Here is a 13,981-nt window from a genome sequence, read left to right on the forward strand (position 1 = left end):
TTTCTTTTTAGAAAGCGCGGGCGCTGGATCTAATTTACGCCGATGTTAAGAGAGGTTCATGTGGATTTTGAAAAGTGACTTATAAATATTTAAAGAAACTTTTAAAGTGTTAAATTTGGAGAAAGGCTCCCCCAGCCCGTCCGCCAGCCAAAGCAGTCAACCTCGGGGATACACTGTACGATGTTCGGAATCTAGGTTTAAATAAGCTGCACTCAGCACAGAGAATAGACAGGTAAATAAAAAGTAAATGTGTGTCAAATACAACACTAATTCAATCTTATATTGCCAAATAACTCATATGGAAACCTTTTCTGTGCCAGGGTCATCAGGTTCATAGTGAAACATGTGACACAGTAAATTAGATTCATTGTGGAAATATCCCGTTACACCATGTACACACATGTGCTGTAGCATGTAGCGACGGCACACAGAGAGAGACTCACCCAAAGGTCATGTTCGGCATAGTCGAAGAGGAGCCAGACCTTCCTGTCGCTGTGGGACAGGAACACTTTCTGCAGGGCGATCACATTCGGGTGTTTCAGTTCTCGTAACAGCTGAAAGACACGACAGCAACGTGTGAAGAATTTATAAACAGGACGAGATACGTGATAACATTTTAATTTATCGCCAGCTTTGTGTGTAAGCACGGCAAACATGTGATACTGATTTAATAATAACCCAGAGCACAAAGTTCTTTTAACTGTTGGAAAAATAGCAAGACGGGGACAAATTCCTTCAGTGCGGTGACCCCGTAAATAGCAGCTTAAGTTACGGTTAATGCCAAATTTACAGGATTATAATCAGGACAATCTTTACCCCGAGGCTTTCCAATACAATATATTTCTTTACATGACAAAAATGTGAGGAAAAATAAAATTGTACACAAGCAACAAACCACGTCCACTGGTCTCAAACACAAATGTATGCCGTGCTCAATTCGTCTAATTGGAGCACATTCTCTTGAAAATGATCCGTGGTGCAGCCACAAAAACAAAGAATGGGTAATGACATACCTGCCATTTGCTGGCTCTCGTGCAAAAAACCCCTTAAGAATATTGTGATTGACTCCATTTACAGCATGGATACATATTACACATAAAGATAGAGAGTAATTAATATATAAATGATCTAAAAAACTGATAAATGTCTCGTTAAATATGCCAGTACTGCCTGGATTTTAGCTCTTTTTCTGACTATGTTAACCTCTCAGAGGGCCCGGACGCTAAATAACGCTACGAAAAACTGGCATGGCTATTTCCAAAGGGTCCCTTGACCTCTGACTTCAAGATATGTGAATGAAAATGGGTTTTATGGGTACCCACGAGTCTCCCCTTTACAGACATTAGTTATTTTCTCCTATTCTAAATGGTGTGTTTGAATATTTCTGCATACTAGGGTCCATAAACAGTCTTGGAATGACATAAATTGGGTATCACTGTAAAGCTGAGACTCTTGTGGATCCAATGAGCCCAACTGTATTCATGTGTGATGATGTTTATCTTGTTTTTGTTTTTTTTGGTTTTTTTTTTTAAGTTATTTTTTTTGGGGGCATTTCCATTTTTTATGACAGGACAGTGGATAGAGTCTTGAAAGGGGGGAGAGAGAGAGTGGATGCGGAAAGGGCCACAGAACCCGGGCCGCCGTGGTCAGGACCAAGCCTTAATACATGGACGCCCGCTCTACAACTGAGCTAACCCAGGCGCCCTGTTTATCTTGTTTTTTACTGTTTACTTATTTATTATATCTTTATTGTTTACTTAATATTATAGCTTTTTTTGTTTTTTTTTTCTGATGTCTGTTTGCACTGTCTCCTTTGCTGCTGTCAAATTTCCTCACTGTGGGACTAATAAAGGATTATCTTATCTTATATTATCTTATCTTATCTAAGTGAAAGATAATACAATATGACTCCAACGGGACAAACTATCCCAGTCACAGACTGAGTTAATCCATCGTAGCAGGCAGCTTCAAGGACCAGTATGGAAACTTGTGACGTTGTCTTTTCATGTATCAGTGGGGTCCCCGGCTGTAACAGCAGCTGAAGGCCTAATGGAAGTCAACAGTAAGACAGCTGCATAATGGAGGACTTCCATCCTGGCTAATGCTGCACACTGTGCTGCAGCATTCAAACACAACCTCTCTCTGGGTCTTTGTAACCGGTTCATTGGTTTCACCCACTCCCATCCACCCTGTTGCCATTTGCTGCCCAGCACAGACTATCCGTAATCAATCATGCCCTTTAGACAGGCCTCCATATCGGCAGGCTGTTTCAGAACGGGGACACAGTGAATGCCACCCACTGAATGAATTATTCACTCACACAGGCTGTCAGGACTCTTACTGTACTTCACATACAGTAAGACGCACCAGCCGTTGTGTGGTTGTTCTTCTGTATGCACTTTGCTTTTTGGCTCCACCTTTTCACATTTTGCACATTACACATGGTGGCTGACTCCAGTCCAATATCCTAATTTCTTAGTAACTGAGTAACACAAAGGGAGAACTCCCTAACAATGACCACAATGCAGTGAAAAACTTGTGAGAGCAAAAGCCTGCCATAAGTGGTTTATGGAATGTGAACCTGCAGCTTGATGATTCTTGTCCACTTAAAGTTACACTCAGGGCCGGCTTAAGGCATATATAGGTCATATAGGCGGTCGCCTAGGGCGCCCCCTTCAGGGGCGTACTGGTCGCCCTCTAAAAAAAAAAAATGCCAGCAGGCGCCCGTCCTCATTTTCTGCATTGAGGTAACAAATGAACAATGGACGTGTTCAGACCTGGTATTAACATGCGTCCTCAGTGATCAGATCACAAGTGGACAGCTCTAAGTACAGGTGTGAACGCACTCAAGACGCATTGAGGACGCATTGAGATCGGATCTTTCAGACCACATTCAGAGGTGGTCAGGGCCACATATAACCACATTCTTTTAGCAGTATGTACACGAATGTGTCCTGGGCCACATTAAGGACCGCCTACTCAACTGACGTCCTGCTGGGATCCGCGGGATCACCGCGCTCCTCATGTGAACAGACAGGCGAGCGCTCCAGGGACCGCCGGTCCAATAACCTTATATTTTGACCTTATAAAAATGTTAATAAAATGTACCCGAATTCACAATATCATTACTGACATTCTTTAATATTACGTCAAAACGTCTACTGTATTATCCGTGTGTTTTACTATGTGTTTATTTGTATATAGAGCGGGGAAGTGAGATCGGATCACAAGTGGTCACTCAAGACGCATGTGGAGGACGCATTCTAATGCCAGGTGTGAACAGACGTACTTAAAGCTGTCCACTTGTGATTGGATCACTGAGGACGCATCTTAATGCCAGGTCTGAACAGGGCCATAAATAAAGAAAGAAAGAAATACACTTTTCACTCCTGTCACTCTCGTTGTAGTGAAACTGACCAACCACTTTTAAGCCAACAATATCAGGGACCAATTGTTTATTTATATTATAATAAATACAGTTATTTATGAAAATAAAAATCTTTAAAACCGTTGTGATGTCTGATGCGTTGCGGTTTACTGGTCTAGGGTTAGGCTTCACCGAGGGCACTAAAAGGGTTAGAGCCGGCCCTGCTCACACTCAAAGAGTAACTAAAGCTGTGTAAATACCTACGGTTTTGGAACCAGCTCAGCAACTCACAAGGAAGGCTCTAATTTCAGAGAATTCTGAGTAACATGGGAGAGCTGCTCTCTTACTCACAAACAAGCTGTACTGGTATTACTTACCTACTTCATCATGTAAAGCATCTTTCAGAGTTTGAGTGCCGTATAGACATTTTTTTGGCTTCTGTCTGACATCAACTCATCCATCACTGTTCACGTGAGGCCACCGTGGCGTGGGCCACCGCGGACGGCACGTGAGCACAAAGGTGTTTATACTCAAAGTGTTGTTCGTCGCAGTATTTTCCCCGAAATGCCAGGAGGTGGACACACGAAATAAAAGAAGTCAATGAGTGTTACCAGCAAAACGCCATAAACCAAACCTGGAATTGTAATAAAGTGTAAACTCATATATCATATTCATGACATACTTGACATACTTTATCACCTTATACAATCCCAGTAAAGAAAGGAGGCTGGTATTAAATGTATTATAATGAAACCAAAGTTGAAAGTTTAATATCCAGTAAACAATTTGATTCGGCCGGCAAAATATCACTCAAATGTGGATTTCTGAGATCTCATGCTTTTAAAGTATTTTAAAAGAAGTCTTTATAATTCATTATTTTACTTCTTAATTTAAGTTTATTATTGTTTATCTTATTGTGGCAGTCATGTCTGAAAAGCCCCGCATGCAGCGGGCGCCTGTTGTTACAAAAATTAAGAGGTGCACGACAAAGCGCTGCGTCAATTTACGGAGCATTCACGCTTTACGCACAATACGTGATGATGTCATTTCTGGCTTGTGCACCCTCACGCTGGGGACACCACAGCGAGCATAAACCCGGCTTAAGGTAGCTAACTTGGATTTCACTAAGATGGTCTCAACAATACTCCTGTCCATAGACTGTATATAAAGATGGACGACATGACAGCTCCCCAAGAGTGAAGCCAAAACATCTGGATCGACCCCTGGTGGCTGGCTGCAGTATAGGTCATAAACCCCAACCCCCTCCATGTTAATGGATGGGACATGGGCCAAAAAAAGTCAAAGTGCACGTCAAAATCATTTTTCCCAAAGATGGTTTCTATCATTTTAGATCATATCACGCTGATGTATGTTCAAGTGTTCATTTTTCTGATAAGTTTGGTTTTAATTAGTTATTGGATGCTATAAAAAGCGGGTGTGACATCATGATTGAAAGCTGTGATTGACAGCTGCGCTAAGGGAAGTAGACGCAGCCAGAAGCTCGGGAAATGAACGAGAGAGAATATGTAACTTTAACTTTCCATAACCGTCACCAGTCAGTGTGATAGAACATGTGTCAATTAGATCATAAACGTAGTTATAGAGATATTATAGTTAGTTGCTATGTCTTCTTAGCCAAACAGCTACCGCGGTGCTAACGTAACAGCTAGATGGCTCTCACGCTAACAAGCTACGGCCATACGTTGCTCGGGATTGGCTCGGGCAAATGTGTGGGCGGGATCTTGATACCATGGCTCCAGACCCCCTCGATCAATAATACCCAGACTCTGGCTCAAATCTCAAGATGGCATCTCCCGTATCTGGGATATTTTGGCTTCACTTTTGTACAGTGGGAGGAAGCGGAGACGCGTCGTCCATCTATAGATATACGGTCATGACACATTCGACCCGATAATCAAATAGTGGAGGAATCGTTCCTAAACAAAGGAAACACTTGTAACTTGTCACTTTGGATAGTATCCTGGCTGGCGATGAGATTGAGACTCACTGTGGGAATGATGCATCGTGTCCTAGAAGCTGTTACAGAAAGAAGAAACATTTGTCTCTTTGGACAACGTCCTGCTTGATCATCATACTGTAGTTATTCTATTGAGACGGCTCTAAGGACACAAGAATCTAATTTGTCTTACTGGATTTGACACCGACCTTTCATCTTCATCATATAAACAGGGGAGACAGCCAAAGACCAAGCAAGTTACTGTGTATGAAGAAATATTGTCATAACAGTGCAGTCATCCAAAACCTGTGCTGGTTTTACTGACTTCTAACCAAAGATCCTTTGGATTACAGCATTCAAAAAACAGACCTGAACACCCAGAGCTAATGTATTCTGATGATCGTAAAAAGATAAGCAGAATCATCAAATAAATACGCACTTCATCAGTCGTAATAACTGGATCAATTGTGCAGCAAAAACGCTAGGTTTTGAATTTTGTACCCACAAGGCAGTTGAGGGCAGCCTTAGCATGGGAAGTGAAAAAAAACGAGGGGGAATAATGCAGGAATTGTATGCAGGCTGTTTGATTTGGCCTCTGGATGTGGAAATGAGGTTTGTGTTTCATCACACCCGTAATCCACAGGCTATAATAGGGCATTGTGGTAATGAGCCCTGGGCTTAGGGCCTGCACACCCCCAGCTCTGTGGCACAACTTTCAACCCTGCGGGGCCGAGCGCTGGACGAGACAGACCCACTGAGACCTCATATGATCACTGACTCAGTGTGGCACTAATGCTGCTTTCACACACAAACCCAGCGTTTGACGCAGGATTAGGAACACGTGTTTAACCCATTTACTGTATACTAGTGCTGTTGTAGTAGGAGTAGTAGTGGTTGCTGTACACAGCGGTTTAAATTACTGCTATAACACTAAATTAGACCAAAATTAGTTTATTTACTTAAATGATTAGCTGACTTACTGTTTAATAAAAGCAGAAAATGTAATTTAATAACTTACGTTCTACAATAACGTTCAATTATCCCTTACACTGAGGAGTTTGAGTCACTGTCAACTAGTAAGTTAAAAAAAAAAGTCCATCACAATTTCTCAGAACCCAAGTTGACGACTTCAAATGTGGTGTTTTGTCCCGACTAACAGTCCAAAACCCACGTTGGAGAAACTGAACCACAGAATATTTGGCCTTTTTGCTTGAAAAAGGACAATTAATCGATTATCAAAATGTGCTCTTGACGTGATGAGCATCAGTAGAAACAAATGGGCTTACAGTTGACAGCCACACAGACAAGGAATGCAGACGGATACTTTGTGGCCTCAAAACATGACAGATACGAGCTCCTACATTCTTGTTCTCATCTGCAAGTTGCACAAGCTGTGAGACCGGTAGGACTGGTGACGGGGAAAATATCTGAGATTCTTTTAGTAGTTCTCAAGGCTTCGAGGCACCAGAGTCGGTGAAAAACGTTGTGAGCATGCCAAAAACCTCGGGTGTGATTTTGGATGCTGATCTTAACGTCTGGAAGCAAATATTAAATATCTCCGAGACTACCTTTAATCATCTCAGAACGCTTCCTGTGACAGTCAGATTCTGAAAAGGTGGTTAATGCATTTATTTCCAGTAGTCTAGATTACTGTGATGCACTTTTTGCTGGACTGACAACAAAGACCTTAAATAAACTCCAATTTATTCAGACTGCTGCAGCCAGAGCATTAACTAAAACCACATCATTACTATTTTAATGTTTTATACATGTAATACCTTCTTATCTTATATGTTTTATATATGTAATACCTTCTTATCTCATATGTTTTATATATGTAATACCTTCTTATCTTATATGTTTTATATATGTAATACTTTCTTATCTTATATGTTTTATATTGTTACGGCTGTATGTGTTTTCTGTGCTGCTGTCCCTTTTCCCTTCCCCTTGTCTTTTTTAATAAATCTTATGGATTTTGAGAGTTTCTTGTGTGTATTTTGTGGCCTTTGAGTGTAGAATTTAGATCATTTGTGGTTATTGCTGCTTGTTTCGTTGTGCTTTTGACTGGATAACTGTTTGACCAGCTTGGATTTTTGGTTTAGAGCACCCTGACTAGGTAGTCACCGGGCAGGTTTAAAGAGCCCGCCACTTTGTTATTTTGCATTTCTTATTTTTGGTGGTAATCCTGAGTGGGGGTACGTTTCAGTGTATTACAGTTGGCTACATCTTTGGTCTTCGGTGATGCACTGAGTTCAGCGTTTAAAGTTGCCTCGAGCTCGGCAAGCCACTGAAGACTAGCTAGGTTAATTAGCCATCTCTGTAGGCGGGTTGGGGTGTCTCTCTACAGCTGGTTTCCCCAGTTTGCACTTTGCACAGCTATTTGTTTGTGACTCTACTTTTATGCCTTTTTGTTTTGTGTAGCTGTAATAAATACCTGCGTGCAGTAACTTGTGGTTTGTGACCTTTTAGTTTGTGGTAACTGCAAAATACAGCCTTGTAAAACATTTGTTTTACTAATTTTAAGTGCGAAGTACACTTCATTTCAATAAACAAATAATATGGTGGTTATTTGTCACGGTGAACTCTTGTGTGTCATATTAGTTACTTTAAATGCTTTTGTACTTGCGAGTGTGATTGAGTGACAATGTGACAAACTATTTATTCATTGTTTTAAGGGTGGGGGTGTTACAGCTGTATGTGTTTTCTGTGCTGCTGTCCCTTTTCCCTCTCCAGTAGCTCTGCCCAGGTGTGCTGCACTCCTCAACGAGGTGCCAAGGTGTGCTGCATTTGATTACCGAGGTTGGGAAGGAGGTGTTTAAAAGCTCCTGTGCCAGCAGCAGAAGAGAGAGGCTTCTGGTTTGGGGATTGCTGGTTCTGCTGCCTCTCAGTTTAGGACTTTATGTGTCTTTTTTAATAAATCCTATGGATTTTGAGAGTTTTAAAGGTGTCTTTTGTGGTTGGTTTGGGTCAGTGTTGGAGTGTTATTTGCCCCAATAGGGCTGCCCAAGGGTGGGGCGTAACAATATATGTAATACCTTCTTATCTTATATGTTTTATATATGTAACACCTTATCTTATATGTTTTATATATGTACTACCCTTTTATCTTATATGTTTTATATGTAAAACTTTTTCATCTTATATATTTTATATATGTAATACCTTCTTTTCTTATGTTTTATATACTACCTTCTTATCTTATATGTTTATGAACTTTCTGCTGTATTCAGTAAAAATTAGTATTGGGTAAAGGTGAATTCTAACGCCATCATGATGTTTTCTGATGTAATCTTGTAAAATGTAGTTTTTCGTAAAATGTGAGTATTTCCCATTTTGATGCCGTTAATTCGTCACGCCCCCGCAGTGCAAAGGCCTTAAGGCTGCATTCACACCTAATCTGGCGTTGTGGCGAAAACGCCAGTCCTCCCATTCATTTGAACGTGGGTAGTTTGTTTAACCTGCAGCGGAGGGGATTGCGGGGGGTGCTGAAAAACGCAGCGGCCTGTGGCGAAAAGTTGAAACAGAATCAACTCTCGGAGGAACGCAACCCGACGTCACGTCACAGTGGCCAATCACATAACCGGCGATCCAGAGATTTACAACCCAGCCATGACGGAATAAAAGACGTTTACGGTCATGTACAGTCGCTTAATAGGCCATTGAATGCCACTCCGCCGCACAACCCTGCCGCTAATTGTCGCAAAGCCTGATTTGGTGTGAATGCAGCCTAACGGTCCAACTGAGAAAGCTCAAACATGATTATTGTTGCCATGGTTGTACATGGTTCTGCTCATCTATGTATGCTGGTGCATGTGGTAAGCAAGTGTCTGAGAGTGTAAACAATACCAGTGATTCAGTGACAAGATAAAATTACAAGGTTTCCCAGTGTTGTTAATACTGACATGCCGCTTCACTGCCAGGGGACGCGCGATGGTCGATTTTCTTAAGCTGTCTGACGCATTACTGTACGTAACACATCTCGTCTGTAAATAAATATATTTTTAACAAGGACTTAATTGTTAATTTTGAATGTTTGCAAGCTGCTGATATAATAACATAAAACAATAAAACCAAAGTCCCACCACAAGCCATAATCACATGTGTGTAATCCAGCCTGAGCCACAGAAAGCCTGGTGTCCTGTGGGAAAATGGTCCAGACAATCTTGTGACTCACTTTTATGTGCTATTAGGTAAAGGTCATTTAGGCCATTATTCAACCGAATGGTGGAGGGCAGACTGGTGAATGTCGTCATCATATTGAACTGTTTTCTGCTGCAAAAAGGTGCTGATCATCAATGATGTAAAACACTGACTGATAAATCTAAAACCGTATAAAACGTTTTACAAGAACACCATACACCATACTACTGATCAATATGATTAAATTGGTGGTTAAGTTACCAAGAAGAGGCAGGAGTACGAACATTGCAGGGGGAGTCCGCTGTTTGTCCCCCTTCTGAGTAAAATAGGTCATGTTCTTGTAAAGGCCTGGAGAGAGAAAGCAACTCACTGGACAAGCTCCAAACATTCCCAGCTAAGCCAGACTCTGGCCAGGGCTGCAGTCCACCTTTAAAGAGGCTACTCAAGACCCAAGTGTGTTCTCAGGTCACTGACCGTCACACTTGTAGGCAATTTATGGAATTCAAACTTAGCCTGCGCCTGGGATTGTAAACAAGACGATCTAGTAAAGATTAGGGGTGCAAGGAAACATCGATACACGAGTATTGCAATATTAGGTTTTGCGATACTGTATTGATTCTCCAAAATGATTTTAAATGAACCTCCCAGCTGCAATCCTGTCTTTTGGAGGTTGTAGCAGGCTCAGTTTTAAAGCTAGAGTGAAGATACTGGTACATATAAAACTAGAAAACCTACGGAATCCATTGGTACCAACCATGTCATGGTAGCTTGTCGGGAAGGAGGTTAAATAACGCTCCAAACTTACGCTGAATTTTGGCGAGGAAAAGCTGGCATGGCCATTTTCAAAGGGGTCCCTTGACCTCTGACCTCAAGATATGTGAATGTAAATGGGTGCTAAGGGTACCCACGAGTCACCCCTTTACAGACATGCCTGTAACGCTGTATCCAGTTCTCTTAATACATTCATGGGAGGAACTGGTGGAGTTGTGGAGTGAACAAGAACGCCTCTTTGACGTGTCCTCCCATTTGTACCACGATAGAGTGGAGAGTGAAAAAAGCTGCAGTGCTGAGTATGCTATATGTTAGAGCTAGCTAGCTAGCTAACCACTGTCCTAAACGGGGCTACTTGCAAGCTAACGTTAGCTACTGGAATGTTTGCTATTAGCTTACTACGAGCTAAAACCGTACGTTTCAGCTGAAGATTGCTGGACGTGAGAGGGAGTCAGACTTCAGTCTTTAAAAAGTCTTTTCACAGTCTCATAGTGTGTGGGAGGCATTAGGGTTCAGAATCGTCTTCACAACACATCACACAGAGGGATGAAGTTTAGCGGGAAAGAAAAGCACCAAAGGGAGAAACAGCTATAAGGCCAGCATCATCCTGCTCCTGAGGCCTGATTAATGGCCTCTCTCATGTGGCTGGCAAGCAGCGGGTCGATAAACCCACTGCAGCCTGCTCTGTGCAGGACTCAGTCTGCAGGGGGAACATGGACACCGAGCGTCATCCCTCCAGAATGCACGACGTGACGACTACTGGCACAGCAAGACATCAGCACAGCAGTAGCAGCCATTTGGTTACTGCTGCTGTTTGCAGACAGATACTGCTAACTAGGCTGCCACTGATGGACCGCGAGCTGCAGCTTCCAAGAGGTTTAGTGCAGGATCAGATCAGAAGCACCTCGTCTAGTTACATTTATTGAACTGCAACAGCAGATTTACTGGTGTGTTTATACTGTATGGTTCATAGGGAATCACCAATACAACTTTTTTTAGTCCCGATACAGGCTTGACTTAAACATTGCTTTCCTAATAAATAAATACAAAGATATAAATTTACTGAATTGTTATTAATTATTAAAATAATAAAGCGTACACAAATATTCAAAATTAACAGAAATTACAATTCAAGTGTAAACCTTTTTAATTAGGGATACACCGATACCACTTTTTTTCAGACCGTGTACAAGTACAAGTACTTACATTTGGTTACTCGCCTATACCGAGTACCGATACGAGTACTTCTCTGTGCCTAAAGACCCTCGTTAACAGCCAGCTGGAGGGTGTGAGCGACACACGGCAGGCTGGGGAGTCCTGCATACGAGGCGGTGCGCCGCGACCGGCTCTAGGTCGGCTTGGAAAGGCTTGGGGTGAAGATGGCTCGCGGCCGCAGCTTTACAGCGCTCCCTGCCCAGACCTCGCCGCACCGTGGACAAAGAGCTCGCTGTGCCCTCTCTCCCCGACGGCCCCCTGCTCCCGGTGCGACTGTCGACCAGGGCGGACTGTCCTCAGTGCGCCCCAGCCGCGTCCCTGCACCAGATCGGGGCTCGGCCCACGTAAAAGGGGTCTGCGGCGATGTCGGCAACTCCCCCGTCTGTCTTGAAACACAGACCAAGGAGCCTAACGCACGCGCGAGTCAGAGGGTGCAAGCAAACCCCACGGCGCAATGAAAGCGAGCACCACCGTAAAATGGTATCCGAGCCGTTTTGCGAGTACGAGTACATGAGCACAGTATTGGACCCGATACCGGATACCGGATACCGGATACCGGTATTGGTGCATCCCTATTTCTAATGCAGCGAAAAATTGGTCAAAACTTAAACATCAATTAAAATTCCAGTATAAAAATGGATACAGTATATAAACATAAATTGAATAGATTGGCTGCATTGTCACCGATACCCAATCCAGCAATTTGAGTCGGTATCGGCCCGATATCCGATCCGGTATCAGTATCAGTGCATCCCTAAAGGTTTACCAGATTTAATTTAGTTAGTTGAGTCTTAATCAAACAATAGCGTAAAACAATGAAGTCTTCCATTTAACTGAGAGCATGACATCAGCACTCATTTCATCCCTCGGAGCTATGTGTTCAACCTACACCCTCTACAAATACAACTCAAATATGTTCCTGTTTGCACAGTGATCAGCATGGCGGGGAAGAAGGACTGCTGCAGGCCAGGACACACGGGCTGCCTTCAGGAGACGGAGGCAGAAAGATAGAAGCCTCATCTCAAAGCAGGACTGTAATCTTCTGTTTCTACCTCTTGAGGTGAAAGGTCCAATAAGCCAATTTATTACTGTGTCACTTTCTTGCAGCAGATCATTATTACTGAGGGAGTGATTGCACACTTATCTTCCCATGGAATGAAGGCTATCATGTACAAAATAACGATTTGTACTGTATCTGCCCACATGCCGCTGTGGCAGAGAGGAAGGAGAAAGGGAATATTTATGAGGTCAGGACATTCAGCCAAACAAAAGCCATTGTGGCCGACAGGGAAAACAAGACTCTTTTCATGGGAATAATGAAATTCATGAACAATGTTTCAATTCAGGAAGGTCAAACGTAATGGAGTGAACAGATGTGAAACAGGAGCAGGTGGGTGAATAGGTTTTCTACAATAATAATTAAACCACTGGAGAATTTCTGGGCTCCCTTTAAGACAACAATTTCCTATTTATGGCTTTCAGCAGAATCATATTGTGGTGAAACAATGTCATCCTGTCAGGATTCCTGTTAAAAATTGTTTTCATTTTGGCAACGTTGCTACTCTTAATAATAATAATAATACTTTACTCACTAAGTCTGACTGCTGAGGTCCAGGAACACGTCAGCACTGCTAAAAAGGATGTACGAGAGGTCAGACAGGTTAAAACAAACTCCCAAAGGTTAACCAAACTTATTAAGAAGAGAAAACAAACGGTCAAATTAAACATCCATCACAGCGTAAGGGAGGCTTTAAAGAGGCCGCTAGCAGGCTAATCTGCCCGCATGTTTAGTCCCTGCTAGTATATTTCCTTATAGCTGTAAGGCATGGGCAGGAGGTCTTTAGGGGGAGATAGCAGGTCAACAGTAGATGTCACATAGAATCGGTGAACATCATCTGAAAGCTGGGAACCTGAAGATTAATTTGAGATGCAGCTCAGCACTGTGGGTCAAGTTGTTCTAGTCATTAATAAGACATAAACATGAATTAAATAATTAATTAATTAATTAAAATAAATTGTGAAAGCGTATAAGTGTTTAGAACATTATGATCACAGTATATGTTGTCCGTCCCCGTGCTCTATTATGTCTCATAAGTTGTTGCAGCAATTTTTGGGGTTGATACCATTTGTTACACAGATTTGGTGCTAAATTTAAAAGAAATTTACCACTGGAGAATTGATAAAAATTATCAATAATCCCTCCAAGATACCACATTAAGACACCAAGACCTCGAGGAACACCATAGAAAAAGCCATGCTGTGATTTGGGATCAAAAACTTTTGACATTTGAGAAATTTCTGTAACAATTGCATTTTTCAGTGATGGGATGGCGAGCACTTCTGCATGAGCACAATGCCACGTGGGCCAAATGACATGTCAGAAAAACTGAATCCATCAGTGGCTCTACTTTTGATGATGTAAAGTTAATTTGTTAGGTCCCATTGGTTGTTAATGCAAATTCGCATTAATGCCACTAATTTCTTCAACACATTAACGCAACATTGTGATTTTTAGGTTGTAGGGGGTT

General features: G+C 42.2%; 1 protein-coding gene across 1 annotated transcript in view; it reads right to left on the minus strand.

The window, feature by feature from the left end:
* cdk19 (cyclin-dependent kinase 19) overlaps positions 1-13,981 on the minus strand; it is a 72,299-nt gene that overhangs the window by 39,333 nt on the left and 18,985 nt on the right. Inside the window, 1 exon segment of the mRNA XM_037751736.1 lies at positions 444-554. Coding sequence (XP_037607664.1) covers positions 444-554 — 111 coding nt within the window.

The sequence above is a fragment of the Sebastes umbrosus genome, chromosome 18 (assembly GCF_015220745.1).
Source record: "Sebastes umbrosus isolate fSebUmb1 chromosome 18, fSebUmb1.pri, whole genome shotgun sequence".
Lineage (NCBI taxonomy): Eukaryota > Metazoa > Chordata > Actinopteri > Perciformes > Sebastidae > Sebastes > Sebastes umbrosus.